Below are 27336 nucleotides of genomic sequence, written 5' to 3'. Positions count from 1 at the left end.
AGAAAGGGTCCTTCTTCGAGCATTCAGGTGAGGGGAAGGAGCTGGTAGAGAAAGGTATGTAAGATCAGGAGGTGGAAGTTCATGGATGCCCATAAAATCAATAAGGAACATATAGACCTGAGAATATTTCAGTTGAAAGTCCAGTGTAATACTGTAGCTTTAGAAACCTCAGCTGCATCTACTCCCATCTTTGCTAATTACAATCAGTGGAAGAGCTTGGCTTTGGAGCATCCTTTTTCATGGACTGTACTGTATCCTAGCAAGAGAAAATGATAGAACTATTTTAAATGCCATTTCCCTAACATATGCCAAAAGTGACAAAGTTTGCAACCTATCACAGCACCAGCGAACCAGAATTCCTGTGGTAACAGTCAGAAGATGTCTCCTAACTCTGAAGGGAATCGGTCCATGTTGGTTCTGCATTTCCCTATGGCTAGACTTTGGATTCAGAATATGGTCTTTTTTACAAGGCACTTTGTCAAGGAAAGTCAAGGAATATTATCTTGTCCCCTTGTTCCTTTGGAGCCAGAAGAAGCTATAGAAAGCTTCTTCATTTTTATTTTTATTTTTATTTTTATTTTTATTTTTATTTTTATTTTCATTTTTATTTTTATTTTTATTTTTATTTTTATTTTTTGTTTTTGTTTTTTTGTTTTGTTTTGTTTTTGTTTTTGTTTTTATTTTTTATTTATTTATTTTTTTTCTGTTTGTCCTTCAGTTGAACACAATATGTAGTAACAGCCACAACCTGTTCCTCAGTGAGTTCACAGACAATTTATTTATTTATTTATTTATTTACAACTTCAGAAGCTATTCGTTATTTCCCCCCTGCTTACACCAATGTAAAATAGAAGTAGTGCCTTTGAGTATAGTGAAGTTGCATCCCATTGAAATTGATGCATGAAGAAAACTAAGCTCCAAGTTTGACTGTCAGAACAAAACTCAAATCTTCTTCCTGTCTTGCTTTATTGCAAGTGCAGCAGAGTTGCTTGAGCTGGGCTAGCTGCCAGCCACCACAAAGTATGAGGCATTGAGACTGGGTCACTCTGCACCCCTCTGCATGTTGCTCACTTACAGATGTTGCTGCCTGTCTCTTCATTAATTTTGAATCCTAATTTACATAGAGACTCCAGTTAAGAGCCACAAAGGTACTGAGATTGAACTAAAAGCAGCAATCCTAGAGATTCCATCTCTTTCATTTCCAAAATTGGAATAAAGAGGGGTACTTGCTGTTCTGAGCATTAATCCGGCAGTAATTATAGATAACATTTCAAGGCAGAAGATAATAAAGCTTGGAACAACAACAAAAAAGTTTTTTTTTTTAAATATTTTTCTTTATTTAATTTTATTTTCCCCTCCTGTGTGTGGTACTGCATGGTTGGGTAGATATTGATATATTAGTAATTAGGCAATTCCTTTTGCAGTTATTGGCTCATGCCAACATGGCAATTCATATTCAAGGATGTGACTGTCCTTTCACTTCCATCATTGTTAAAAAAGTCTCCTAAGACTGCTGCAGTCAGTTTAGTGATATCAGCATAACGTCAGTGACAGGGGATTTAGGTCTGTGATGTTTAGTTTTCTGCAGCATGCAATTCCAGTCAATTCTCAGGGATCCCTGGGACTCCATCCACATGCCCATTTTGAAAGGCTGTCTGGGAAATGCTGAAATGATTCTGGGACAGTATCTAGCCAGGTGCCATCTGTTGGCCATTTACTATACTACTTCAGAGGACATACAGAGTTTGTGAGTGTCTGAACCAAGCACGGATGGTGTAGCCTAAAATAGTCTCTCTATATGAGAACCCTTAGTTGAGTACATCATTGCAGGAGGAGGACTCCATAATGGAAGCTTTTCCCTAGGTTCAGTCTCTTCAGACCCTCATGGTAGTTTACCTTCACCTTCTTAGGAGCTTAAAGAAGATATAAGACAATTGTTAACGATTCATTTCATGAGTAATCATACAAAAAGGTCTTAGAGTTATTTGAGAAGTATTATCTTGCTTCTTCTTAAAGGATAGAGTGATTAACCATCACTACAAAAACTAATATCCTTAGTGCAGTGATACATACTCAGGCTTATCCCCTCCAACCCTTTGAGGAGGAATCATTTGAGCTAGAGAAAGCAGGTAAGTATCACATTGCTCCTGCATCACTGGGCTTCTTATGCAGGCACCAAATATCTTAATGCCTCCTTAATCTCAGATTGATCCTCTAGCTTGTGGGCACAGAACCCCAGCAGGTTATCTCATCTTATCTTATCTTATCTTAGATTGTGTGTTTGATATCAGTTTTGGATGGAGTACTGGTCTCCATGTAATAGTCCTCTCTTGGTTGGCTACTCTTTAAAAGGGATGGACTTCTTACAGCTTCAGCCCATCTTAGATGTCAGTGGGAGACATAAAGGACCACATATTCAAAAAAGGTTGAGAGCAGTGTATACCAAACCTTTCTAATGTCCTATAGAATTTCTACATTATACATGCAGAAACTTCTTGTCAAAGTTTACTGAAAGTGTCCTTCAAGCAAGTCAGTTATGCAGTGTCAGATTCTCCTAGGATTCTCTAGAGGATAAAGGCTTCCTGGTGGTACTCGGGGCTGTAAGTTTCTCAAATATCTTCAGCCAAACAGTTTATGTCCGTGCCATTGCAGCAGTACAAATTTTCCAAAAACATTCCTACGTGGCAGGAGTTGGGGCTTGGGGTTCTGCAGGTGACACCTTCACCAGCTTCTTCTTAACTGTGGCACTCTTCACTAGTGTGCAAGCTGCTCCAGGAGATATTGTCTCTCAGAAACACTGTAAATCTGAGACCCAACCTGCATGACTTCAGGGTTACTGGACAGTCTCTGGCACTTGTTTGATATGGAAGAAATTTTGGCTGGGGTGATTTCACCACATTTGTAGCATAGATTGTTACTTTTTATCTTCCTAAGTTTCTGTATGATAGCTGTTCTATTCATTCACTGTATTTAGGTGATCAATGAGGACATTCCATGGCATTGTTTCTGTTTTTGAAAGCTACAGAGCTCTTGATCCATTTGACTGCGCACTTCACACCATTTTATTGCTCTGTCAATCATCTATTCAATACTGGTGCCAATCTGTAAAAATTCAAATTCCAAATGTAAGTGCATTGCTTTGCAGAATGTATTGTGAATAATGATGTAATTCAGGTGTGCACCCTGTTGCTAAGTAGCATTACTATTTGCAAAATTCCACCATAGCCCTATCATATGAGATCTAGGACCATACATATATATATATATTTATATATATACCATACCTATCTAAAATACATATCTGAGAGATTTTGGCAAAGAAGTGGCTACCTGGCTCAACACACCTGTGCTTTTACACTAGTCCGACCTCATTTTTTTTGTTTGTTTGCTTATTTTTTAAGCAAACCATTCTCTTCTTCTCCCCCATAGAGGGAGGTGGTTGTCTCATGTGGTCTTTTATGTGGTTTGCTTCAATTACTTTCCTTGGTAACGTATTCCATATGTTTACTATCTTTCCTTTTTGTCCTTCAATAGCCTAGAGCATATTCCTCACCAAATGCTGCATGGTTATTTTCCCAGGAAATGTAATTTTTCCAAAAAAATATTATAAAAGCAAATAAAACACATTTCCAAAATGGTATTGCCAAATAGCAAAATAGAAAATGCTCATTATTTTTGATGACAAGAGTATTAAAAGGGGAAAAATATTTAAACATAACCAATTCTTCAATAGTAGTGTGGGAGGATGTTCAATTACATGGAATATAGTTTTCCAGTGAGACAATTTAATGTTGGATTAAAACTATGGGTTGAATTATTATTTTTTTCATTTTTTTTTCCCATCTATATTTTGTGCTCTGTTCCTGGCATTGTGGTGGTGTTTGTTGCTATTTATATTTTATGTTGAGGGTCTTTTTTCAGCTGTTTCTAAAACTTTATAAAAATGCCAGATGTCATATTGGAAACCCAAAGACAAAAATCAGCTCATAAATCACAACAAACCATACATATATATATATATATATATACACCAAAGCCAATTGTACCATTCTTCAGCAGTTCCTTTACTGGCTTTCCTCTTCCCTCCCTTTTCTACTTACAGTAGGTAGAGCCACAGTGTCTTACCTGGTATGTTTATTTTACAGACTCAGAGCAGAGCACTGGGTCAGACACAGAGGTGTTGGCAGAAAGGACATCCTGTTCATTTGGCTCCCATTCTGACCTTACATCTGGTGGAACAGGTCCTCAGCCTCCTCCACCTTCATCCATGGAAGAGATCCAGGTAGAACTGCAGTGTGCTGACCTGTGGAAAAGATTTCATGACATTGGGACAGAGATGATTATCACGAAAGCAGGCAGGTAAGATATCTGGCTTTCTGTCTAGATAAAAAAAAAAAAAAAAAAAAAAAAAAGAGGAGAAAAGTAAAAAAAAAAAAAAAAAAAAAACAAACTTTTTTTTTTTTCCTTGAGGAAAAACGAAATATTTTTTTCTTCTTGATATGTCCATGGAAGTAAATATGGGGAGTGGGGGGTGACTGGGGAATGGTCGTCACATTTTCACAGCTGTATGTCCTACCATCTTTTTAAGGATAAAATAGTTCCATATTACTACTTAAATCAGTAGCTCCAAAGGAGAATTGGCAGCTGCAGGAAGTAGCTGAGGATAGACTCTCCTTAGAGCAAATAAAACAGGAAATAATCATTGTGCTGCTAGCTGTACTGAATTTTTGTTGAGTTATGAATTGGGAGAGAGCCATTTGATTTTCCTTTCAAGTTCCCATAGCACTTCATGAGCCAGTTGATTTAATCTCATAATTCAAATTCACCTTTGCACCAAAGGAATGTCTTCCTGCAATTCTAAATAGATAAAATGCTAATGACTTCCTGTATCAAAAATGTGCAAGTTTAGTGTTTCCCTCTGCTCTTGCAACTAATCTCATGCCAACTGCAGTTAGGAAGAGCCACTAATAAACCTTTTTTTTTTTTTTTTTTTTTTTTAATAAAACTCACTGCAGTTCTTAGCTGAGAATAACATCCTCATTGCTCTCTACTATTAAATAATGGATAAAAATCTGCTCAGCAAAACACAACTTGAAGAAAACTGAAAATTTCTAGATCCCTCAAGCTATTAAAGATCCCAAATGGTTTAGTCATGTTTGCATTAATGTAAAGATTCTTACCTCCACCCAATGAGATTTTAATTCCTAATAATCTTGTTACGAAGAAAGTCAGCACCATGGACAGGGCTGATTAATGAGAGTAAACCATGTGGCTATCACAGGAGTTTTTCTGCCCCTTCCGCAGAAATGCAGAAGGCAACTTTTCCATAGTTTTGTGGGGAAAAAAACAATCTCAGTATTTGATTTTTCATAATTAAGTTTCATGTCAGTGATCTCAGAATTTGCCAGAGCTGCTGGACTTGTTTTTTTATGTTCTTGTGAAGTGGTCACTAGTGTTCAGAAGCCCCAGGAAGTTCAGTTAATTTGAGGAAAGTTTTCTTGAACAAACAACCCAGATATCCCCAAAGATTATGAGAACCAGATTAGCTCCTGGTTTTGTAAGTGCTGTCTTATTAGAAAATGAAACATTTTGAATCAATACAGAATGGACTGCTGGTTTTGCCTCAAATGGAAAAGGCAAAGAAATAATTATACTTGCTGTTATCTGACATCTTTTCACTAATGAAGTCAAAACAGAAGGGAAGAAAACTACTAATTTTCATTTTTCTCATAGAGGGTGAAATTGAGACCCAAACAGGTTAAATAATCTGTTTAGCATCATTAAATATGACAATGGATGAACCAAATTTATTGGTTCTGAGTTTGTTTTCATAGAATCATAGAATGGCTCAAGTTGGAAGGGACCTTAAAGATCATCTGGTTCCAACCCTCCCACCATAGGCGGCGATGCCACCCCCTAGTTCACGCTGGCCAAGGCCCCATCAAGTCTGGCCTTGAACACCTCCAGGGATGTGGCATCCACAGCTTCTCTGGGCAACCTGTTCCAGTGCCTCACTGCCCTTACAATGAAGAATTTATTTCTAATGTCTAGTCTAAATCTATCCTCTTTAGTTTAAGACCATTCCCCCTTGTCCTATCATTATCTACCTGAGTAGACAGTTCTTCTCCATCTTTTTTGTAAGACCCCTTTATGTATCAAAAGGTCACAATGAGGCCTTCCTTGAGCCTTCTCTTCTCCAGGCTGAGCATACCCAGCTCTCTCTGCCTTTCTTCATAGGAGAGATCCAGTCCTCTGATGATCTTTGTAGCCCTCCTCTGGACTTGCTTTAATAGGTCCACTTCTTTCTTGTGCTGGGTGCCCCAAACTTGGACACGGTTCTCCAGGTGGGGCTTCACAAGGTCAGAGTAGTGGGGGACAATCACCTCCCTCCTTCCTGTTGCCTGCACTACACTGCATCTGAAAATGAAAAGAATACATCGTTACCTGCTGGATTAATTATAGTTCGTTCTCTTACAATAAATGGAGTGTATAGGCTTCAGAGCAGCATAAATATCTCAAAGCCCATCAACACCAGTGCACAGCAAAATACCCAGAACCATAGAGATATGAAGATCATAGAATCACAGAATCACAGAATTGTTGAGGTTGGAAGGGACTTCTGGAGATCATCTGGTCCAACCCCTCTGCCAAGCAGGGTCACCTAGAGCACATTGCAAAGGATCATGTCCAGACCGGTTTTGAATATCTCCAGAGAAGGAGACTTCACAGCCTCTCTGGGCAACCTGTTCCAGTGCTCTGTCACTCTTACAAGTAACCAAAAAATTTGAAACATCAATGCCACTGCAGTTTTACAAATTGTTCAACACGCCTTCTCACAGAAGCCTTGAGAGTATTTGCAGAGGTTTTAGAGGAGGAAGGATTTATGGAAGAAAAACAAAACAAAACAAAACAAACAAACAAACAACAAACAAACAAACAAAAAAAACCCTGAAATATTCTGGGGAAATACCAAATAATTACATTAAATACTTTGGATCAGTACAAAAAAAAAAAAAAAAAGAAGAATTTCTATTAGGTCTGCTTGGTACACACATATGAAAAAAAAACTATATATTTTCTTATAAAGTTTTTAAAAAATTGCAATACTGAATAAATTGCTGTCTTTTTCTTTTTGTTTAAAAAAAAGGAAAACATTTTTGTTGAAAATTTTCTTCTGCTGTCTTCAAGCTATAAACCACTATTTTGTTGCTTGGAACAGTCTCAAGTATGTATTTTGACACTTGTGATATAAAACTATTGTTTCGACATTTATGAATTGAGACGTTTCATGTCAGCAATGGTTCATGGAACTTGTCATGCATGCTGCCTTTCTGTTTGACAAATACAGTTTTCCACATTGCATATCATCATAATGAACAATAGATACATATCCCTAATTGCACAGTAATAACAGGAAGCTGATTAAAAATTATTGTGAGATGTACTTAGTTCCTTCCATGTGGGAACATGATGAACAACAAATCCAGTTAACTGCAATTCCAATTCCATTTTCCTCATGCTGGGAAAAATGCTTTCATTTAGTGAAGAAGCATCTCACTTCATATTCATATTCGCTTCCCCTACCTGATTTTTTTTTTCTTCAACTAGTCCAATATAAGATAACTTTGTTTTAGTTTTCTAAGTTTTGGCTCAAATATTTTGATTTTCATGCTTTTGAAGAAAAGTCTACAAGCTCTGGGGAAGGCCTTGTTCAGTTGCATTTTCTGATGAAATATCTAAGTCTATATTTTAGCCACCTTTCAGATATGTTTAGCAGCACATGTTAAGGAAGACAGAGACATTAACTTTATTTTAAGAAGTCCAAAACAATATATATATATATGTAGGGAATAGATGCAGGGAAATATGTAAGAACTGTAAGAAATTATTTTTTCAAGTTTTTTTTTCTTTAACACCATTAATGGCATTCTCAAGTGCCAAGCTTGAGAGCATTTGCAAGCTCCAGTCTTGACAATTTTTCCACTTATAAAAAAACTTGTAGCACAATACAGAGCTTAACTTACTGAGCAAATAATATATTAATTACAAACCTAAATCATATTCTTTCTCCCTGAAAGGAGACGTTTGTCATTACTTTAGTCCTCATGGACATCAGGCTCATCACTGGCTGCCCACACAAATTCTATGTTAGCTACTAAACATACATATATTTTTCTGTTTGATGGTATTCTTCTCCAGAGGTTAGATTAACAGTATGGGAAGGGATTTTTTTCTGCAGACCATGTTTCTTATTTAACTATCACAAAGTTTAATGATTTAGCTACATAGTACATCTACTTATTTGTGACAGTTCTTATAGATTAAAAAAATATATGCACTAGTTAAAAGTTTACCTTTTTTTTAGTTAAACCTTCTTTCAGAGAGGATGTGTCTGTGATGGGTGAGAGATATCCAGCAGTCCTGTTTCTCTCTATGGGATGCATGATACATGATATATCCGGTAGATGAGATTGCATGATTTCTGGCAGAGAGAGTTGAATTGTTATCTCCTGAGGATTTCCTATTATTTACTGAAATAGAGATGTACAGCTTCTTTGCAAATTTTTCCTTCCCAAGGGAACAATTTTCTGTTCTTGCTGCTTTCCCTACAGAAACCCTGTCTGAGTCCTGCAAGGCCTTCTTGTTTTCAAGGCCTTTATAATTACAGACTCAGTTGCCTATGACTACAGCTGCTCCTTAATTTTATGTGACTGGTAAGGCATTGTTTGGCTCCTGCCTGACCTCACATTGTCTTTTTACTCTTACTGTTTAAATCTAGTTTCTAACCTACGTTCTCATTTCAAACATATTTCTGGAGCTATATCCTGCTTATGTTCAGCATACTACACTTCTTAGCTTTCAAACTCCCACTCCCATTCACATTTAATTCTGCTTCATTTTTTTCTTTCTTGATACTGTATTTATAGATGTCTTTTTTTTTTTTTTTTTTGGTCTGTTTCTATAAACCTGTATTTTTTTTCTGTTTTCATAAAGTTCTCTTAGAACTTTTTCCTTCTTCCTTTCTATCAGAACTCTGTTATTCAGAATTTAATAAGATTCTTCTAACAAGAGTCCTTTGTTCTTTGTGCAAAACATGCAAATGGCTTTTTGTCAGCTGCAGTGCATTCAAAACTGCAATCTCTTTTATCTATTTTTTGTTTGAAATGCAGCCTTAGACTGTACAAAATAAAATGAACTCACCTTAAGCCCCAGGTCATACTGATTTAAAGCAACTATTCCTAAAAACATATTTAACTATTTTTCTCTACTCTCCTCCACCATGCATTCATGCTTGCTGGCAACATTAGCACAGGAATCTGAATCCCTCCCCACATTATCTAGCTAAAGACCATGATCATCTGAGCTGCAGCTCCAATAGTTAACTGCTGACAGAAGTGCTGCCCAAATGAGAAAGAAATGTGCAATTATTACTGAGGGAGGGATGCACTTCCACTACAGTGAATGTTTGGAGTACTGCTCTGGAAGGGAAATGCCACCTCTTATGGAGATGATTGTGACCGAGCACAGAAACACAGACAGGAGGTATTCCTCTGGGACATAGGTTCTGCTTGTAGCAAATTCAGGATTTCTTCTCAGCAATGAGGGAAATGAATGCATGAGTCTTATCAAAGTTACCATATCTGTACTGAGGGATTGCTCAAACCTGGGTGCTGAGGCCAGGCTCAGCAAAAACAGTGGGGATAAAAAAAAACACAACAGAGTGAATGGAAGAGGTGGCCTTGCTATCTCCTGACTCTTCAGTGCCTCCTGATAGGTTAAATGGTATTTTGACTGGAGTTTCTTTCCCTCCCAGAAACTATGAGCCAGAGTTGTTTGAAACATGTACTTAGGGCTGTTTACACTACTGAATGGCTGTTTTGTTTCCAATGGAAGGAAGAAGGGAAGGGCCCCATGGTCCTCTTCAGTTGAGTAAAAACCAGGGATTTTGTTTCAAAGCTTTGTTGATACTAAAGGGACTTGTGGAGAGGACTTCTCAGAGCAAGGGCTGGCAGGATGCAGCTACCAGACTGTTGCCCAGAGGTCTTGGCCCAGTGGATCAGATAAGCTTTCTCCAGCTTCTAGAAAATGTCCCTTTGGGGAGCTGCTGGGAAGATCTGCTGGACTGCTTCTGCCTTATAATAAATCCTTTTTCTCCCAGCCTTGCATCAACTTTTCCTCTCAACACTTCTCTACATATTCTCACACTGCAGAGGGAAACAAGGAAGCATTCTTGCCTTCCCTTCCATTCCTGTCCCTCACTTTCACTTCCACAGGTTTGTTTTTATAAATAAATATACATTTGGCACCAGACATAAAGACAAGGAAATATGAGTTATAAAAATAGCTATAACTTCAGGTAACACTGTAAATTCAGGTATGTTGTAAACACTATGCACACTTAATCTGCAAGCCTAAATCAGCCTGAATATTTTTCAGAGTTTCTTAATCCCATTTTCTTATGACTGGGAAGTGACTAATCCCTCTGTTCGTGTCAATAAGTCTGTACCAAAAGATAAACAGTCTTGTAGCACAATTGAAGAACACATATCTTCATTTTATGGTTTACATTTAGCATATGTCACCCTTAGGCAAATTTAATCCCATTTAAGTTAAGTTTTTGTTTACATGGTATGTAAATCATTAAGTTGAACAGTCATGAAAGCTGTAAAGTAAATTGTGTTGATCCTTTTAAATTGTCTTCTGACTTTAGCTCACTAAACTGTCTGTACAGGTGTATTTCCAGTGTCTAAGCAGCTTTAAGGAACTGCAGTTGTATTTTGAGACAACCAGCCAGGTACCCATTAATGTCTTATCACCTAATGAGTGGTGCCGTCTCAAAAACTTAACTGTGAAACAGAGAATGAATTTATGTTGGAAAGGATACTTGGAGGTAATCTTGCCCATGAGCCCACTCAGAGCATGCCAACTTTGTAGACAGATCCAACTTGACAAAGGCTTTACATGTGCTAGTTCCAGGGGCAGGGTTAGGGGCTGTCTCTTTTGAGACTCCTAAGTGTGAGAAACTGAAGATTATTTTATTGGGAAAAAGAATCCAGTTTGGGGATATACACATAAACTTTCTCTGAACAGTTTCCTTAAATGAAAACTATGATTTCATGTTAAATGAAAAGTTTCAACAAGAACAAAAAAAAAGCTGATTGCTGCAATTTAATTTCTTTCTATCTCTGCAAATTCACAAACATGTTTTTTAAAATCATTGCACTACCATGCTAGCAATTACTATTTTAATGAAAAGATCTATATGTATCATTAATTTTCTTTGCTTTCAAAGTTTAATAAACCTCTTTCTCATTATGGAAGAAATAAGGGATTGACTAGGCTGAGGCACATGTTTCTTACAAGAATGCTTTTTAAAACTCTTCTAAGTGTTTCTAAATCAATTGAAATAACTTATTTCATATCATGACATATTTCCCCTAAATGGGTACTGTATATATGTGTACAGATTTCCAGCCTAAGTTTAGGAAGATTGCTTTCCTGCTGAGTGGTAAAGCTGATATATAAATAACTTGACCATCCCAAACTGCTGTTGATATAAAACCTCCTCCTGAACTGTATCAAATGTCATCATGTGTTCCCTGTGAAAACTAACAGCCTTCGTGTCTGAGCTGTTGACTATAAAGACAACTGATATTTTTCTGGATGAAAGGTTCTTGACTGTTTATGAATACAGCCATATTCAAATGACCTGAATTCCTTCCAGACCTTTGAACCCTCTATTTTCTATAGGGTTGGTGCCTAGGGAGACAAAGAGTCAGCCAACAGAAAACAGAGCACCGGGACTTATCCCAGATTCCACCTATGTCACTCAGTCACTACTGTTTATCTCTACGTTTTCCATTTTCCCCTTTCCACACAGAAGTGCTGCTGGAAACCAGCTGTTATAGGTTCAGGTCACATCCTTATGTCAAAGAAACCTGAGTTACGTTTACACCCACAGAAAAACAAAACCTTAATTTTTTAGAAAACTTTAAAATACACTTAAACATTAGAGAAAGCAGTGGGATTAGCTGAGCTCTCTCTGATCATTTTAGAGATTAGCCCCTAAGCCTGTTGAATGGTCTGTGGTAATCTTTTACAAGCTATTTCATAAGCAAACAACCCCATAAGCTATACTGAAACATTACACAGGGTTGCAGTTTTGGAGAGAGCTGCTGGGAACACACAGTGTTCAGTTTTCCAAAAATAGTACACAGACTTAGACCCAAAGAGACTCAGAATTAATCCTGGATTTCTCATCAACCCTCTGAAACACGACCTACCTCTTAAGCTTCTCCCAAGCCACCTCCATCCAATTAATGAGAGCTGGATTGTAAAATGCCACATCCTGTACCCATTTGGCTTGGTAGATTTAATGAGCCATTGTGGTAGAAACAAGGTAATGTCCTCAAGCCACTGAAGACTAATCCATTATTCCTTTCTTCCCCTCTAAATTGTTCCTCTAGCAAACTCACACCATCAGCTATACAAATGTCTGTCTTTGAAAGGTTTCTGCAGACAATTTTTCTGACAGTTTTATGTCTCTCATAACTCTGGCTAGTGATGTGCTGGCAGCTGTGGGGTGATGTTCTCACTGCCCCCTCGATGAATGCCCTTTTCCAAGGCAGATTCAGTTACTAATAGATCAGAACTTTGCTTCTCCATGGCCTGAAAAGGAAGAGCTATGGGCAGGGTGAATGCTGAGTGTTGACCTCCTCCTTCCCACCCTCTTCTCCAAGTGGTTGTATGTGGTCCAGATGGGAAAGAATAATATAACTTCTCATGGTTGCATCCCTTGAGTACATTTTTGAAAGACAAGTTTGGAGATGTTCACAAACTTTCCCATTTCCTTCCTCCAGGCTGTGTCCATACTTTGAGAAACAAAAATGTTGGGAGGATATGTAAATCTTCTCATACATTTCACTACTCTTTGCTAAATAGAAGGAAAAATGTCGTGACTGTTCCTAGGGAGGCCCCCTAGAAACAAGGGACAAAGATTTATTGTACACTTTTCTGGATTTTTTTCATCATGAATTTAATGATATTTAATAGTAAAGAAATTCTTCCTAATATCCAATCTAACTCTACCCTCTTTTAGTTTAAACACATTATCCCTTGTCCTACCACTAAACTCCCTGAGTAAGAGCCCCTCCCCATCTTTTCTGTAGGCCACCTTTAGGTACTGGTAGGCTGCTATAAAGTCTCCCTGAAGTCTTCTCTAAACTGAATGTCCCCAGCTCTCTTAACCTCCCTTCATAGGAGAGGTGCTCCAGCACTTTGATCATCTTTGTGGTCCTCCTCTAGACTCTTTCTAATAGATCCATGTCCTTCTTGTGTTGGGGGCCCCAGGTGGGGTCTCACAAGAGCAGAATAGAGGGGGAGAATCACCTCCTTCGATCTGCTGGCTACACTTCTTTTGATGCAACCCAGGATATGGGTTGGCTTTCTGGGCTGCAAATGCACATTGACAGTTTGTATTGTTTTTCATCCACCAATACCCCCAAGTCCTTATCAGTAGGGTTGTCTTCAATATACCCATCTCCCAGCCTGTATTTGTGCTTGAGATTACCCCAGCCTAGATGCAGGACCTCACACTTGGCCTTCTTGAAATTCAAGAGCTTTGCTCTCAAGCCTGTCAAGATCCTTCTGGATGACATCTCTTCCCTCCAGTATGTCAACTGCACCACACAGCTTGGTGTCATTGGCAAACTTGCTGAGGGTGCAATTAATTCCACTGTCCATTGCACCAGCTAATTTGTTAAACAGCGCTGGTCCCAATACTTATCCCTGAGGAACACCACTCATTACTGATCTCCACTTGGACATCAAGCTGTTGGCCACAGCTCTTTGACTGTAACCAACCAGCCAATTCCTTACCCACTGAGTGGGCCATCCATTAAATCCATGTCTCTCCAATTTAGAGACAGTGGAGACATGGGGTATGTGTCAAATGTTTTGCACAAATCCAGGTAGATAACGTTGGCTGCACTTCCCCTATCCACCAACGCTGTACCTCCGTCATAAGAAGGCCACTAGATTTTTTCAGATATGATCTTCCCTTAGTGAAGCCATGTTGGCTGTCACCAATCATCTCCTTATTTTCCATGTGCCTTAGCTTAGTTTCCAGGAAGATCTATTCCATGATCTTGCCAGGCACAGAAGTGAGACTGACTGGCCTGTAGTTCCCTAGGTCTTTCATTTATTTATTTTTTTTTCCTTTTTAAAAATGGGGATTCAGTCATAGGAACCTCACATCAACCATGCTTCCACCACGTCTCCATAATGTCAATGGGGTCATAGCCCTGCAGGCATGTGTACATCTCTAACTCCTAACACACGACATAAATGATTTACTCACCATGCTGGTTGAGGAGTATAGAATGGCATTTATATTATTGGCAACCAGAGGATTTTGAAGAAGAAGAAATTATGACATAGCTACATCAATACTGATATATTTTGATATTAACATTGTTCTGGGCTATTGTATTCTGAAATAATTGTCTAGCAACACACATCTCTGGAACAGTGACCAATACACAGCACAGCTAAACTTGTGCTCAGACAAGAAAAGAAAGGCTGGAAACTAATTTTTGCTGGTGAAAAGTTTCATAGCTTACCTATCAGGTGAAAAATCTTAAGACAGAACTGGATCATATGTCACAGAAAACACAGCACTTAAAAAAGGTTTTTCACAAAATACTGACTAGACTTCAAGGAAACCATGGTGATAATGCCATTGTTTTTGTTAAGTGTGAAATGTATGCCTAATAAGCAGATTCATTTAAGGGACTTTTTTTTTTTTTTTTTTTTTAAGTATCTGTAAGCATAAAAGCAAGAGGATCTTTCAGGATGATGGTTTTGCTTTCTAGCACTACCAAAGTCCATACTGAAATGTGAATTTCTCAAAAACACAGAACAAAAATGATTCTGCATTTAGTATGACATGAAAGCATAATTCTAGATGGAAAAGCAGAACCAAGAATGTATACTGCCCATCTGTGTACTGAAATACCTAGAGAGGAGGCCTGACCTGAGGGACAATTTGTGCGGAGTGTAACAGAACTGTCTGCTACAAGTCAGGAGCAGAGACTGCTTGACTGGGAGTGATTATTGTAACCCACAGGTTGTTATCCTGCTATTCCTTTTCTTAATGGAAAAAATGGAAAAAAAAAAAAAAAAAGATACGTAGCACCACCAGCACAATCTTTGCTAACTACACCGAACCCAGAGGCCCAGAGGAGTTATGCCAGGAAGTGGGTTTTGTAAAGTAGCATGCTCCTGGTGTCAGAGAGGGGTAAGAGCCCCTTCAGCTTCTTTATTCACTATTTTCTTCCTTATTTCTACTCTTCTTTTTTTTCTAGGAGAATGTTTCCAGCCATGAGAGTGAAAATTACAGGTTTGGATCCCCATCAGCAGTATTATATTGCCATGGATATTGTGCCTGTGGATAACAAGAGATACAGGTAAGCTTTTTAGGTGTAAAGATAGAAACATTGTGATGGATCAGTGTCAATGAAAGCATATGAAAGATATATGCCATTACACACTATTGCAAAGGTATGCTGGAGTACACTCTGTTTACACCATTAATTGATTTGACCAGAATTGTAATACAAAAAAAAAATACAGAGGTTTAATATACTGTCTTGCACATTTGGACTGTTATCTGAGACTGATACACCTCTAGGTAGACAAGGAATTGGCTGGTTGGTCACACTCAAAGAGTTGCAGTCAACAGCTTGATGTCTAGGTCTTGATGACCTGTGAAGAGTGGTGATCCAGTGATCTTCAGGGTTCTGTACTGGACCAGTGCTATTTAACATCTTTGTCAGTGACAAGCACAGTGGGACTGAGTGCACCTTCATCAAGTCTGCTAACACCATGCTGAGTTGTGTAGTTGGCACACTGAAGGGAGGGGATGCCATCCAGAAGCACCTTGACAGGCTTGAGGCGGGCTCATGCAAAGCTCTTGAAGTTCAACAAGGCCAAGTGTGAGGTCCTGCATCTAGGCTGGGGTAATCCCAAGCACAAATACAGGCAATGTGATTTAGATTAGATATTAGGAAGAAAGAGTGTGGGGAGGCACCAGAACCAGTTGTCCAGAGAAGACGTGGATGCCCTGTCCCTGGAGCTGTTTAAGGCCAGATTGGATGGGGCTTTGAACAACCTGGTCTAGTGGAAAGTGTCCTTGTCTAAGCCAGGGGCCTTGGAACTAGATGGTCGTGCTCTATGGTTTTGAATAGTAATCAGATTTTAATGGGAATTTATTAACAACACAATTAACAATGACTGTCTGAGAGACCTGGTCACTGGAGTCCGGATCCTCTAAAACCACCTACCTCAGCAAGAAAGAATGGGCAAGTGGACAATGAACAAATGGGGGGTACCTCAGGTCTAGCCTGAGCAAAATTGGGTAATTTTTGTTTTAAAAGCATTTACTGTCCAGCACAGCAGCAACTGGGATTGAAGATCCTGATCTACAGCATGGAGCTGTTGGGAAAACCTCTGGTGAATTGCCACCACTGAACTGAAAGATGGGATGAGGAGATTTCTCTGGTATTAATGGGCTCTGCACCATAGAAAAATATGCTGGAAAACTCATGGTGGTCTGCATCCCAGAATACTATCCAGACAGAGGTGTTTTATCTAGACTCATTAAAAGACTCTTGAGAGCAAGTCTTTTCCCGAAATAGTCTTTACTGTACCAAACTTCAGAGATTCAAGAACTATGCCTCAAATGCTAAATATTACTTATTTATATATTATTAATTTTGCTCTCAGATCATCCAGGAGGTTTCTCAGGAAAGTGACTTTCCTGGGAGGTATCAGGGTGGTACCTGATACTCAGACATTTTTTTTTGTCTCCCTTTCAGCATGGTTCAGTGCTAAAATTGAAAATGTGTATATTGTCTTATACTTTGTTTCTGTCCTTGTTAGCTTATTCAGCCACATCGAACAAGCTAGCACTGAAAGGAATGGATTTATTTCTTTGCATTTCTTTTGAAAATACAGGAAATGAGTCACTGTTTGTAGGTAAGGACTGAAATAGCTTCACAGAGCTGAGTAGAGACCCAAGGAAGGGCAGTGTAGGGCACGACCTAGAAGTGTTAACAGGACTGTTTGTGAAATACCTTAAGCTGAAGGAGCCACAGGACAGAAAGAAAAACAAAATCTCCAGAGAAAGCTGTAGGAAAGTAATTTGTGGCACATATTGGATGGTTAGGTCAGGAACACAAAAGATCTTTTTTTTTTTTTCCTCTAATCCTTACTTTTGCAACACTAAATGGAATTTCCTATTTTGTGACATTTTAAATGAGAAATTCTGTTTTATCAGTTGTTGTGGTATCCATAGGATTTTGTCCTGTCTGGATGAACACATGTGTTTTATACACTCTGGTATGGCATCCAGTGCAGATTTCCAGAAATTATGGGGCGTTTATTAATATTTTCAGAGAGGACTTTGTTTACCAGTATTCTCTAGCCTCTGGCTCAGAGAGGGTTAAGGAGTTGAGAAGGCACATGTGGCAGAGTTTTGCAGAGAAAATAACTGCAAAGGTGGTTTTAATAATGAATCAGGTCTGAACAAGTGGCTCAGGGGTAATCTGGCTTTCATTTAGAAGGTAGGAGGTTGCAATAAAGCACATTCCCCCCTGACTGCAAATGAGAGCTTGAGGTGTGTGCGGTAGGGTGGCAGGGGAGGAGAAGCCCTAAAATTGTTCCTCTAGTGAGTGAGTGACAACTTTCCTTAGCCATCACCCCTTTTCCTTTCAGGTATGTGTACCACAGCTCCAAGTGGATGGTGGCTGGCAATGCTGACTCCCCAGTGCCCCCAAGGGTTTACATCCACCCTGACTCACTGGCTTCTGGAGACACTTGGATGAGGCAGGTGGTCAGTTTTGACAAGCTCAAGCTGACCAACAATGAACTTGATGATCAAGGCCATGTAAGTTAGAAGCTAATTTTAGCACCTCCTGCCCCAGCTTCCCTCATCCCGGACTGAGAAGGATGCTGCTCTTGCTCTAATGCTCCTCTGACCTGATTGCCACGCGTATCTGTAGATACTCTCCATGGCTGAGCTTTTTTCCCTATTTCAGTGCTTTTCTTTAAAATGTTGCTTGGCCCTCTAAAGCAGTAAATCCCCGTTCTCTCCCGAAAAGTCCACTTTGACGCAGCATCTGCATGTGGCATGAACTTTGTCTCGTATGTACTTGTAAGACAAGAGTAACTTCTTTTGCATTAGCCCTTAATCCTCCCCTGCTTCCTCATACTTCTGGATGTAGTGCAGAAATTTTAAAAAACAAACAAACAAGCAAACAAACAAAAATCCCACTACCTCTTCTTCCTCCTCTCTTTTTTTTTTTTTTTTTCCCTTTAGATAATCTTACATTCAATGCATAAGTACCAGCCCCGTGTTCATGTCATCCGAAAGGACTTCAGCAGTGACCTTTCTCCTACAAAGCCAGTTCCTTCAGGAGATGGGGTGAAAACCTTCAACTTCCCAGAGACTGTCTTCACCACTGTGACAGCCTACCAAAATCAACAGGTAAAGTTGTGTGCCTTCAAGCTCCTTTTGTGTTGGGTGTTCATAAAGATATCAGTGTGTTTTTTGTGTTTGTGAGACATTAACTTTTTCTAAGAAATGTAGCTCAAGACATGAGCTACATTGTCCACAAGCCCACTGTGGTTTTCTTTACAAAGAGAAAATGTTTTCTATGGAGTAGTCAATAGACATGAAGTATCTAGCCAGAAAACCATCCTGGAGGTAAGGTGACTGATGTTTCTTCCCCAAAATAACTAGGTGAGAACATCCACAAAGAGGTGCATTGTGTTCACTTTTCCTTGCTGCTAATTTTCCTTGTGGTACAAACCCCGGTGTCCTGACTGCACTGTGATTTTATGGCAGTACCACCAGTCCAGATCCATTATCTCACAGAGGAAAAAAAAATAAATAAATATATATATATATATATATACTTTTTTTTAATTAAATGAAGGTAGAAATCTTAAAGAAGAAGTGTCATCAGTTTGCTGACAAAAAAAAAAAAAAAAAAAAAAAAAAGCCTTTGAATATAAGCAACAGCAGTCTATCTATTGCACATTAAATGAAGTTCTCATGCATAATTCAGATTTGATTCAGATCCTGCACAGTTTCCAGTGGAGAGTGTTACTGTTGACTATAGATATAAGGAAAAGTTATTGCCGCAGTGGGATCCTATCTGCAGAGGCACTGGCTACTGATCTTTGTGACTGATCTGCCCCTTTTCTTGAACTAGACTTCTTTGCACCCGAAATGTAAATTTAGTCCACACTAGCATTAGTTTACAGAATTCCCTGTCTATCCCTATCTTCTCAAAAGAAAATATATCCTTAAGAGGAAAACAGTTGTCAGGAAAATGTGAGCATTTGAAAATGTAAGCATTTGAGACACTAGCAAAGAAAGAAGTTTGGGAAATGGTTTGTGTGGATTACACAAGTTTACTCCCTCTTTTCCTTCAGTGGCCTCTTGAAAGATGTCCTGGTCTTTGAAGGACATGGCCTGCTTCATTGTTTCTATAGGAATTGTACATGTTGAGATACCCACATAATCACACATTACCTCTGTACATTTCCCCTAGTCTTCACATCACCTCTGCCATGCTTTGGGCTCAGCATGCTCCTCTTATCTTGTTTGTGCAGCATACTCTCTATCTTATCCTCAGGTGAGAAGTGCCATTTCACACATCCCATTTCTCTTTCTTGCCATCCTCCTCCATATGGGGGGTTGTGACAGCATTATAAGTTTTGTGTAAAGGATTTTTTTCCCAGCCATTTCAAATAAAATCTCAGTTGATGAAGCTTTTTGCTGTGTTAATAATGTAGTGTCCAGTTTGAGAGCGCAAGGTATTGTCATGAGGTGGAATGATGGCAGAAACCAGCTTGGAAGAAGAATAACTTAACAAGTCTGCTAGGAAAATACATTATGCAGTTTTCTGCCACAAACTCCACAGGAGTCTTGAATCAAAAATAGGGAGGTAAACATTTCTCCATGACAGCATCTGAGCTTCTGGAGAATGCCCTCATGAGTTTGGTGGACAGCATTGTACTTGGTATTCTTGGACCAAGCCACATCAAGTGAGCTCAGGGCAGATTGTCATGTTTAGTCAGTGAGTGGTTATAGAGTTTGTATTTTGTTACATACAAGAGAGAGCACACATGCTTATGGTGCTTCTGTGACTGCTTCAACCTAGTCCTAATTTTTTCTGAGTCCCCCTGAACTGTCTTTAGTCAGGATCCAAAATGGAATAAATTATTCAAGTAGAATTAAAAAATATTTTACTACAATGGTAGGTTTGCTGTCATTGCAGCATTTTGTAATTTTTTGCCCCTCCTCTCTCCTCTGTGATACAAATACTGAAGAAACTTTTAATTGTAGACCAGACATGGAAAGAGGATAGAGAAAGGATAAAAAAGGACAGCCTTTTAAAGTCTGTAATTCTTGCCTAATAACCAGATCTATAAGAGAAAATTCACAGGTAAACAGTAGGATGCTAAAGGAGATATCTCTGTAAGACACCTTACTGTAAAAAAAGCACTGAATTTCTTTTTTTTTTTTTTCCCAAAAAATATTTTGGCTTGGTATTTTTATAACATCAGTAAAGGAGATTCTGATAGGTTGGAAAAACTATTTTATTAAAAATAAATTTAAATCCCCTGAATCCACATGCATGCCCTCCAGTGGTTGTAAAACTTTGCCTTACTGGGAGAAGTGTCCCTGGAAACAGTCATAAAATTTTAGCAAATTCACCACAGGGATTCCCTCTGCTGTAACTCCATACTCCACAGAACATATCTGTCTCTGTACACACAAGTCCCTGGACAGCTGCAAAGTCAGGCTAGCGGAAATTAAGTTCACAAATTAAGCTTCTGCAAAAATAGGAGCTGCATTCCAGATCTGAGGCTAATATCCAGGAGTAAGGGTTTATTCCGACAGAAGCAAACCACCTGCAAGTCTACTTCAAATCAGTCTGTATCAGACTTGTCCCTTTTGAGCAGTTTCAGCAAAATCACCTTAAATGCAACATGATCTGGGGCGTCTTGGTCCCTTTTCACCCCAGAGGCAGAGTATCTGGGACAAGGCGAGGCTGACACAGGGAAGGTGTCATGCTGTAGCAGGTTAAGCAGTGGCCAAGGAAGAGCATGATAGCACAGGCTGCAAAGTCAACATATCAATACTATTTTCCATTCTTGCCAACATGGAATTTATGTTAAACTTTAAAGCAGGAAGGAAGATTCCCCCCGCCCCCCAAAAAAGCACTAAGTCTGGCCATCTTCTTCTTTGTTTAGAGGAGGGGAAAAACTGGTTTCCAGACCAGAAAACTCTTGAAGGGCCACCCAGATGCTGAGCAGAACAACAGCTGTGCACGTGACGAGGTGGCCAGCTGCTGTCTTTTGGAGGCTGTAGCCTGTGCTTTGCTCAGCCTTTTCTCCTCAGCATTGTTTGAAGCTCCATGAGTGCATCCAGCTGCTGGGATTTGGGAGTGTTGGGAGTGCTGGGATATTGCAGATACTAGGCAAACCTGAATAGTATGCCTGCTTCTTGAAATCTGTGACAGTTGATGGGTTGTAGCTCTGAGGGTTTTGTCCTAGGTCCCCTGTGCTTCTCCCTCTGGAACAGCTTTTCAGTTCCAGCACCCAGTGGGTTCTCAGAGCCCAGAGCAAAGACATGTTTTCTAATGTGGCACCACTCATTTTCTAAATGGATAATCTGGTCACGCACAATGGAAGGGTGACTTCAACATGAATCTGGTGCAAAAAGTGTGGAAGATAGTTGTGCAGGTGGCTTCAGAAAGAGTGGTCATCATCCATAATTGTCATTTGTTGAAGAAAAAAAAAAAGAGATTAATTTATTTTCTTTTTCTTCCTTTACAGATCACCAGATTAAAAATTGACAGAAACCCTTTCGCTAAAGGTTTCAGAGATTCTGGGAGAAACAGGTAAGGAGAACTTGTGTGTCCTTAACAATCTTCTTTCTTTCCCCTGATTATCACACATGGAATGTACGTAAGGCCAGGGAATGTGTTTTTCAGTACTAAGTCAGTTTTACAGGAGCAGGTTGCTACAGACTGGTTCTTAGAAGAACCAGAAGAACTGTTTCACTTTGTCTAACTGTCTAAACAGATACAGGATGTAGCGATGGCTTCCTTAGAAAATACTTTTCAGGTTATCCAGCTGAACTGATCTATTTCTCTTCAGAAGTCTCCTCCAGTGCTGCTCTTTTCTCTGCCTGGAAGCAGAGGGAAACTTTGTAGCTGTATTCCTAAAACCCCAAGAGAATATTTTAGATACTCTTAAAAAACATACCTGTCAAGATAGCATTGCTTTCCTGCTTTACAACGTTGTTTTTTTATGTGACCATGTATTTTTGTTGTCAGATATTTAATTAAATATTTGCTTTTACCTCTATATCTTTTCAATAATTGCTACTATTAAGGTTATTTTCTTCTGTATATGTTTTGCAGTTTTTTTTTTTTTTCTGAGCTTAATAATGTATTTATATATGCTTATTTCTATTATTGCCACATTCCTCTGAACTTTTCCATTTGTTGTTTAGAACATCATTAAAATGTTCTTTAGCTTCTCTGATAAGCTATTAATACATGTATTACTGGTATGGCACTACAGTACACATTATTATAGCATTAGGAAAAATGAAGGAACTTGTGAAGATACTGAAGTGTTTCTCAGATTTGTTGTTGTTGTTGTTAATAAAATGAAAAATAGAGGTGGAAAAATGGGGGACCATAGACTGGAAAACAAATAGGTCTCAAGATAATACTCTGCAAAATATGGAAAGTCCTAGGAGAGGGGTTCTACTTTTTTTCTTTCTTTCTTTTCCTTTATGCAAAATGCTGTCTAAAAGGCAGATTTAGTTGTTAATTTTCACAGGAAAATCCCAAACTTGGACCACAAATGCTTACTTTATATTAGAAGAAAAAATAACTTTCTGAAAATAACTTTCTGATAGGTTTCTGGAATAAAAGGGCAACAATGTTCTAGTGTTGAACCATTTCAGTTTTTCTCTTGTGATGTCAAAGTTTTTCACTTTGTGTTGCTTAATTTTGTCAGTATTTTTATGAAAAGATTAAGTGGAATACCTTAAATATTATTAGAATAACTTGTATTTTAATGACACAATAGTAAAGCAGGAACTTTAATTAAAAAAGCTTTTGTATTATTAGAAGACATTATGGTGTTATTAAAAAAAAAAAAGGAATAAGAAAGCCCAAGCAAAAAGTTTCAACTTTCTCTGCCATTCATGACTCCAACAGTGTTCAACAGATCTAAATGTTTCAGTTTTACAAATGTTGTGGGCATCCTTTAAATCAGCATGACAAAGCCTTTAAACATTAAATTAATGATGAAATTAGGCATATATGACTACATTACAAGAACACTAGGGTTGTAAAGCAAGGCTCTGAGCATGCAGACCAGAGTGCAAATTGTGTGTGCAGCCTTCATTTGCTGTCCCCATGGGCATTATAATTCAGCTTTACTTGCATGGTCCTCTTGAGTGCTTTCACCAGGACTGCTACCTCATTCATGGTTTGTTATAGGAAGCCTTCAGTGAGTGGGCAATTCCCCCCAGTCACTCATTTAAATAGTATGCTGTCCATGTTCACAAAGAGAATGTTCTGACCTAGGCAACTTCCTAGATCAGCCCTCTGTTCTCATCTTAAAGCAGCTATGTGAAACGACATTACCACCCTCATTTAATCCCTGCTGTATTAGTTCTGATACATCGGGCACATGTGCCTTTTCTCTCCTTCCCTGTGTGGGGGAAATAGCATGTGCCCCCTGTACAAGGTCTTCCCTGTGTGCAGATGCAGCTGCCCTGGAAGCTGCGCTTAGAAGAGGGATTGATGCAGTTCCAGGTACATGGTGGGCTAGATGAACATGGAAGGCATTAATAAGGTCCTAGCCCAGTGAATTTGGACAGTTTCCTGAAAAGGTTGGGAATTACTGATCTTTGTAGCTCATTGATTTAAGAAAGGGCAGGAAATTGCTACACGGCTGCAGCTGTGGGGAGGGCTCAGTAAGGCTCTCTGCTGATGTAAAGAGGAATTAAAATCTTTAAGGTATTACACATCAAAGAGAGAAGCCTGAGGCTTTCGGAAGAAAAAACAGGCAGAGGTATTTGCAAGCATATATAAGCAGTCAGACGCCTGCCTCACAAGCAGTGGTCTGGCTAAGGTTGCACTGCTGCTGTCAGCTAGCAGAGGACACTGTAACACTCAGCTGCTGCCTTTAAAGAGGACACATGTATGTAGGTGTACACATAGGAGGGAGAAAATCATTAAGATCCAAGCTGTGTGTTGAAAGGCTTCACTAAATGTGATTTTTCTTAGCTGTGCTGGATGGTTCCTCTTCCCCTAATGAATTTTTAATCTCATCAGAATTGCTGGTCAATTACAGTAATCATCAAGATGCTCTGCAACTTCCTGCATCCTCACAGCTTTGGTCAGCTACAGAGCATCAGAATGTAGCTGGAGAAAATCCCACTGAAAGTTTAGGCCTCCTTTGAAAAAAAGAAACAGGGTAATTTGAGAAAGGGACCATTTGTGAAGAAGGGAAGTGGTATATATGTCCAGGTTTTCTGTATAAGCTTAAAAAAACAGTGTGGCAGCAGTAGGGGCCACAGAACACCTGAGACTGCTCCAGGGCATCCCATCCCAGCCACACTGGTCTGCTGAACCAGAGCCATGGTTAGAGTTTGCTAGCAAATTAAAAAGAAGATGCAAAAACTGGGAAAAACAAAGCATGATGGGAGAAGAGGAACTCTTGGGCCATTTCTTCCCTAAGACATTGCCTGTCTTCTTTGTGGTGAGGCTTTTCCATGAAACAGAGAAGGATGATTTTCCTTCACTCATTTCTTATTCTGATATTGTTTCACTCTCGTTGCCTGATGCAGAAATTATAGGGTCGTACTGTTTATAAAACTAATTAAGACTAACAAATGTTGTTCAGCAACTTAGCTGTCAGGCTTGGTGGGTTAGGGAGCTAGGCTGTGTGAGAAAGCCTAGTCTGTTACCTCTTATTAGATGAGGCATCTGTAAAAGTAAAGGAAGAGACCTGATCTTGGTGGTGAAAGGATACCTAGATAAAAGAGATACTTCTTTAAGGGGGCAATGTACTTACAAGCCCGGTATTACTTGTTTGCTTTCATGAACTTCAAGAGATTGAGAAGCAGTGTTTTTGACATATGGGGATCAGCTAGCCAAATGTTTGGGTAGTGGGGGTGCAGGTTTAATGCCAGATCCTATTTTTGGAGGCTGAGTAAAGTTCATTTGACAGTGGGATGCTTAGGGGAGCTCCTTATCCAGGAGGAAGCCAGAAGGGGCAACAGTCTGGAAACCCAGCAGGGTGATGGAAGAAAAAAAAAAGGAAGCTGAAGGCAAGCAACAGCATTTTCCTTTCAGATGTGGGCAGCTGAGGTGAATAAAAGTTGTTTGTGTTGGAAGAGCTTTTAGAGCTTTTGTCTAGGGTAAGAGAGTGAGGAGGATGCTTGGAGCCAATAGCTTGGCTTCCCCATTGAACTATGAAATGATGACCTGAATCCTGCATGTAGCAGGAATGGCAAGGTCAGCCATATGGGATGGATTATGGACATGCACAGATAGCTTGTACATCTTTTTTCATTTTTCAGACAATGGAACTGTTTCATTTATTGCCTATTATTAAAACTTTATAGCACTAAAAATAAATTAAAAAAAAATGAATGAAAAGGAGAGCAAATTTTGGATACCTTTTAAAGGACTGACCTTATTAAAATAAAGCTGGCAGTGAGTCCTCTTCTGATACTGTTTTACTTCCTTCATAAAGATGGTGTGAGAGGGGAAGCTTTATGGCCTGATAGACAGTTTGAAGTCAATTTTTCAGTGCAGTTCTTTGGAAGAGAAAGTGGATGCCACATGGATAATGTTCAGCACACTTGGTACCAGCAGCTCTCACCAAAGCCCAAAAGAAACTGTTAAGATTGCTGCTGAAGAGTTGCAAAAATAGTTATGTTAAAGTGATGTGCACTCTCACCCAATAAGTTTTTGTACAGCTGCGCTTTCCTTTGCTGCAAGACTCCATTAAATGGGGTGATAGGTGCATAGCAGGTCAATATATGAGGCTGCTGACTCTTGGATCTTGTCTGATCCATGGAATAATCTGAAAGTTCAGTACATATGTGTTCTGCTCAGGTAATATTTCAAAAACACCCAGAACACTACTTCTGCACAAAGGAGAAAAAAAAAAAAAAAAAAAAAAAAAGATAATCTAGTTATAGAGGGGCTTAAATTTGTGTGTAGGAGAATTGGACATAACTTTGAGCTGTCAACCATGCACTTGGGGTGTTTTGTCATGTACGTTCAAGATGTACAATTCTGTGCACGCTTCTGTGGGAGCGAAGGGCTCTTACTTGGGGAAGGAAGAGTGAAGAGGTGTCTTTAAGCCTGCTGTGGAGTTTGGTGGCCATTCTTCAGGTAGTGGTGGCTGTAGAGCTGCCCAGAGCATTGCAGGGCAAGCTGTGAATCTGGTGAGGCTGGCAGTTACAGAGGGGATGTGGGGGGCCAGGAGCCATGTATGTGTCACAGGGACTGTTTTAGACCTGCTACCCTGGAGGTCCAGGAGTAGGAGATGGGTCCCAGGTGGCATCCCTCTCTTCCCTGGCATCCTGTGCAGTAATAGAAAGAGTGGAGTCTGATCCCTGAAAGCAGTATATTATTTCTCATTTATTCTTTTCTCTCTTCTTTTATTATCTCCTTTTTTTTTTTTTCATTTTCTTTTAGAAATACAGTTCTCTTCTGAGAACTGTATTGATACAAGGGAAAGCTGTAGACTGAGAGTTAGAAATTTTAAGTTTGAGCTGTGAATGATGCAGGCTCGAAGAAGAGGCAGGGGCAATAGCTTATTGTTTCCCTAAGTCACAGGGAAACAGCTTTTTTTTTTGTTTGTTTGTTTTTTTGTTTTTTGTTTCCCTAAGTCACAAGGAAACAGCTTTTTTTGTTGTTTTTGTTTTGTTTTGTTTTGTTTTGTTTTGTTGTTGTTGTTGTTGTTTTTATGGGAAGGGAGCAAAATCATATACTAGAATTATTTAGGCTGAAAAAGACCTTCAAGATAATTAAGTCCAACCATTAACCAGGCCAAGAAGTTTAATGATGTTTGTATCTATTGTTTTTACCTATACCCAAAAGAGAAAGGTGTATTTATATCTCCATCTAGATGAGAACAGAGCTACAAGTCAGCTGCTGGTGCAGTGCTAGGCTACGTACACAAGGATTCATGGTTGAACCAGACTGTGCAAACACT

General features: G+C 39.1%; 1 protein-coding gene across 1 annotated transcript in view; it reads left to right on the top strand.

The window, feature by feature from the left end:
• TBX15 (T-box transcription factor 15) overlaps nucleotides 1-27336 on the top strand; it is a 97365-nt gene that overhangs the window by 54062 nt on the left and 15967 nt on the right. The window contains exons 2-6 of the mRNA XM_084287706.1: nucleotides 4146-4359; nucleotides 15366-15467; nucleotides 17776-17947; nucleotides 18380-18547; nucleotides 21913-21977. Coding sequence (XP_084143832.1) covers nucleotides 4146-4359; nucleotides 15366-15467; nucleotides 17776-17947; nucleotides 18380-18547; nucleotides 21913-21977 — 721 coding nt within the window. The remainder of the gene's footprint in view (nucleotides 1-4145; nucleotides 4360-15365; nucleotides 15468-17775; nucleotides 17948-18379; nucleotides 18548-21912; nucleotides 21978-27336) is intronic.

The sequence above is a fragment of the Netta rufina genome (assembly GCF_964035555.1).
Source record: "Netta rufina genome assembly, chromosome: 1".
Classification (NCBI taxonomy): Eukaryota; Metazoa; Chordata; class Aves; order Anseriformes; family Anatidae; genus Netta; species Netta rufina.
The sequence above is the reverse complement of the archived record's forward strand: the minus strand, read 5'-3'. Positions and strand labels throughout refer to the sequence as shown.